We start from the raw sequence: 4918 nt of genomic DNA, 5'->3' as shown, positions 1-4918 counted from the left end.
TCCTCCCAATTGAGCAGACATAGTGTGTACCAATCTTTCCGGATTATCAATGTTCATTTGATAATACTATGACTATGAACACTTTAGGATAAGATAGATGGTCAGAAGATCTCAGCAATCCAACATTTTTGGATTACTTCTTCCCCTATACATTATCATGTCATGTCAATTGTGTACGAAGTTCAGACAAAAGTACTTATATATTTCCATAGTATATAAAGTATTTGAAGTGCATTAGCAACACCCAAAATTACATTGATCTATTTTGCTGAACATTGTAAAATATACATCAGTTTCGTTTGGTGGGGCTAGATCAAACAAAACATGGCTCATCAAATTGGACATGAGTCTAAGTTACTGTTTGGTGGGGTTAAGGACTGCATACAAGATACTATTTTGAATTTGAGTCCAAAATAACGGGAACTTTCTAACCTATCGATCATACATGGGTTTCAAGTGCAACACACCGAGGTTCGCGTTTTCCTCCTCCTGATTCTTTCCTAAAAACCCTATTTAAAGGTGTGGGTAAGAATTTGGGTTTGTGTTTAAGTCTTTTTTTTTTTTTTTTTTTTTAAATTCTTTAACTTGAGATTAAATAGATATTGTTATTTGAAACTGCAATAAGGGGAGAGAAAATGTTTGAATCTGGTACACATAGGATTGAAAGGGAAGATCTTATCCACCAGGGCAATCCGCCACTTGCACTTTCTTTTTTACAATTTTACAAGCATTAGACAAAACTCTCATCCTATCCATTTCAATCCTAGCACAGCCCTATCCAAAATACCAAGTCCGATCGGGTTAAGTTTTGTAAATAACAGATTCGATATGTACATAGATAACAACGTTGAAGTAAAATTCGACTTTTGGGCCTGAAAATGACATTTTAGGCAAATCAGAATGTTTGGTTCAGTATGTACGAGAGAGAAAGCTGAAAAAAATAAGTTAGCGTGCTGGATGGGACTCTTTACCCTTGACCTTGAGGATCAAATTGTTGGCTCTTGTAGTTAATGGGTAACAACATCCATCCAGAGGTGCAACGCACTTACATTTTTCACTTTGCATTTTCAACCATTGGTTTCTCTGAAACTTCTTGTACTTCCACCGTACAGAACAAAGGGGCCCCAAACGTGTCGATGGACTTGAAATAATATTTTTAAAGAGAAATTATATTCATACATCTCAAATTATTTATCTTCTCTCTTTTTAATTTTTTAATATTTTCTACACACCATTGACATTTGATAAAAAAATATTAAAAAATTCAAAGGATGTGAGAGAAGTAATTTGGAATACGTGAATATAATCTCATTTTTTAAAATCTTCACTTATATTCTTTTTCCCTTATAAATAGCATACCTGTGGTGCGCCTCCGAATGCATCTCTCTCTCTCTCTCTCTCTCTCTCAGAGTTCGTGCAAAGCTGCTTGTTAGTCGTACATCATTCGTTCTGGCCGTAGTGATGGAGTCTGCAAGTCATGAGAAAGTAGGGTTATTAACTAGTTGGTGGCTGAAGCTCAAAGCCATGTCTGCCATGATTACTTGCAAAGTCTCCGAGCTTGCAAAGATGACAAAAGAGCTTGGGCAAGACGACCCCAGAAGAATCGTTCATTCTTTTAAAGTTGGATTTGCACTCACCTTGGTCTCATTATTCTACTACTATCAGCCACTTTACAACAACTTTGGTGTCTCTGCAATGTGGGCTGTCATGACTGTCGTTGTTGTCTTTGAGTTCTCAGTAGGTATGTTGATTATCTCCTTTATACGTACTCCATTAAATATTGCATGACAACTACATTATACATCTAATCGCATTATGTGACAGTTAATGCGTATGTTAAGAAAAAAACTTTATTAATCTCAGTGTTTTTTTTATTGACATGCATCTAGGAGCTACTCTTGGAAAGGGATTAAATAGAGCCATGGCAACACTAGTAGCTGGTGCTCTTGGTATTGGGGCTCATCACCTAGCTAGCCTATCTGGACAAATAGGCGAGCCCATAGTAATTGGCGTCTTCGTCTTCCTACAAGGTATATTGCTTACTCTTAAACAAACATCAATACTCTCTTTTTTCTCTCTTAACAAATCTTTGTGTTTTTGCAGCTGCGACATCAACATTTATACGATTTTTTCCCAAAATCAAGGCACGATATGACTACGGGTTGTTGATCTTTATATTGACATTCTCTTTGATATCTGTGTCCGGTTTTCGAGTTGATGAAATATGGGAGTTGGCCCACAAGAGGCTGTCAACCATCTTTATTGGTGGCTCTGCCTGTGTGATCATATCCATTGTGGTTTGCCCTGTATGGGCTGGTGAAGATCTTCATAACCTCATTGCTAACAACATAGAAGAGCTAGGAAATTTCTTAGAAGGTATATTAATATACACATATAACCTAAACATAAAGCATTTGGGATAATATATATATATATACACACTACGATATCAAATCTTTGCACTTACTTTAAATATTCTTATTTCAACATGGAAAGAACTTATAAGAGACTGCTATTAACACTCTAAAAAAGGTTATTATGTACTTTTTACATTTATAAAAAAATGTACTTAAAAGAATGTATGATAACTTTTTCGAAACGCAAATAACATCTCCCAACTTTGTAAGGGGTTATCATGGTTTTTGAGATATTTGTTGTGTTTTAATTGGGTTGGTACTGCAGTGGAGCAAAAACAATCCCATCAAGCTTGAATTTCTTTTGAAAGTTTGGTTAAAACTTAAAATAATCAACAATTTAATAACATAACATGTGGAATAGTGTGATAAGTACCTACCAAATTGGCAAAATTTAAATACAAAAATTTATGCTTTAACTCAAACAATAAAATAGTAGTTCTGGATGACAAACTACCATGCTATTTCAAGTAGTGATTGTCCTTTTCCATTTCTTAGTGTCATACTAATTATGAAACGTGATAAATTGAAAAAATTTACAGGATTTGGAGACGAGTACTTCAAAACATTAGAGGATGTAGAGTCTAAAGATGACAAGGCATTTCTCCAAGGATACAAAACTGTTCTCAATTCTAAAGCTAGTGAGGATTCCTTGGTGAGTAAAGTTCTCTCTCTAGATCTCTCTCTCTCTCTCTCTCTCTCTCTCTCTCTTTTTATCTTTCTCCCTGGATGATTATTCATAAGTGTTATTTCAGGCTAATTTTGCAAGATGGGAACCTGGTCACGGTCGTTTCCATTTTTGTCATCCATGGAAGCAATACCTTCAAGTTGGAACTTTAACTCGACAATGTGCCTACCGGATTGAAGCACTTCATAGCCGGCTCACTTCTGACAACCAAGTATTTATACAAAACCCCTATTAACATATAGTTTTTGTCTAAATACAAGGTTTAGTCGATCTAATTTAGCACCTACATATAAAACTATATATAACCAAAAAAAAAAAAAAAAAAACACAAGAGCATACTACAAGTTAGGGTTTGTATTGTTAATGGACATATATGTGAAAAGATAGTGCTTGCGCAATATGGCAACGTACATGCATGTACGGGAAAAATAATATAAAACTAATCAATTAAATAATGTTATATAATTATAATGCATGCTCAATTAATTTGACTGACCATTATGGTGTGTTTTAATTTGCAGGTATCGCCAGAAATTCTAATTAAAATTCAAGAATCATGCACAAAATTAAGCTTGGAAACTGGCAAGGCACTGAAGGAACTAGCATTAGGCTTCAAGGAAATGACCAAATCACCCTCTGTTAATATCCACATTGCCAAGGCAAAAGCTGCAGCCAAGTCCCTCAGATTACTTAAATCTGGGCTGTGGGAAGATGCAGCGCTTTTAGAAGTGATGCCAGCGGCCACAGTTGGCTCACTTCTGCTTGATGTTTTCAACTGCTCTGAGAAAATCATTGAGTCTGTTAATGAACTTGCACCTCTTGCAAATTTTGAGACTGTTGAAGCAACTGTGTCACCAGAGAAATCAGACATCAAGAAACAAAATAGTCCCAACCGGGATTGCCCCCATGTTGTTGTTACAATTACAGAGTTGCCCCAAGTTATACCAGAAACTGGGAAAAAAATTGGTAGTGTAAATATTTTATGTTGCTAGCTATTAACATATGGCAATGACATAATACCCAAGCTGCTGTATTATAAAGTTTGGGTTTATGAAGCTAAACACTACCGTAATATGAAATTATTGTAAAGGTTTATCCTTAACAAGTTTCTTATATATCCATCTAATAGCTATAAATAATTCATTTTCAGCTACTTATCAACTGGTCGTGGTTTACTTTCTGTAACTTTCATTTTTCACTTCTGTGAAGGATGTCCAGATTTGAATTCCCACTTTTGTTTTTTTGATAAATTAAGTTCTCATCCCTCATTTCTCCTTCTCATTAATTAAAACTTATTCATTTTTCATTTTTGATCAAGATCCCTTGACCTTACTTCATGTCATTATTTGAATATTAAATTATTTACAAGTCATTCTATGTCAATTTAAAACTGAAAAATTATTAATCATTTTCATATGAACCTATATTTTTAATTTAATTTGTACCAATATTTATGAACATACCCATGCTAATTATATGTACCCATAGTTTTGAATTTTAATACGTACCCATATTTTTAATTTAATTTGTACCAATATTTATGAACGTACCCATGCTAATTATATGAGTTTATTTTATGCTTTAAAATATATCAATAGTTATTACTTACACTATATTAATAATTACGTGGGTACATTTTTGTTTTTTTTTTGCTAGAACTATGCGAAGAACAAATTACTCTATTATTGATTTTTACATAACTGTTATATTTGTAACAATATTATTTGGATATGTTTAAATTTCATAACTTATGGGACATTGAATGCATTAATGCATGATTTAAATTCCTTAAATGATTCTAGAGACCTTAATCAAA

The 4918-nt window shown here is 33.8% G+C and overlaps 1 protein-coding gene across 1 annotated transcript; it reads left to right on the top strand.

Moving 5' to 3' along the window:
- Window positions 1-1391: 1391 nt before the first annotated feature.
- Window positions 1392-4255, top strand: LOC103962852 (aluminum-activated malate transporter 2-like). Its single transcript, XM_048573409.1, has 6 exons — window positions 1392-1741; window positions 1890-2030; window positions 2104-2376; window positions 2957-3069; window positions 3170-3313; window positions 3624-4255. The coding sequence occupies exons 1-6, from the start codon at window positions 1462-1464 to the stop codon at window positions 4092-4094; spliced, it is 1422 nt and encodes a 473-aa protein (XP_048429366.1). The 5' UTR covers window positions 1392-1461; the 3' UTR covers window positions 4095-4255.
- The last annotated feature ends 663 nt before the right edge of the window (window positions 4256-4918 follow it).

Source organism: the organism of the source record quoted next, unplaced genomic scaffold (genome assembly GCF_019419815.1).
Source record: "Pyrus x bretschneideri cultivar Hongxiangsu unplaced genomic scaffold, Pyrus_bretschneideri_v1 Contig67, whole genome shotgun sequence".
Classification (NCBI taxonomy): Eukaryota; Viridiplantae; Streptophyta; class Magnoliopsida; order Rosales; family Rosaceae; genus Pyrus; species Pyrus x bretschneideri.
Note: the sequence above shows the minus strand (reverse complement) of the source record. Positions and strands in the feature narration are given on the sequence as shown.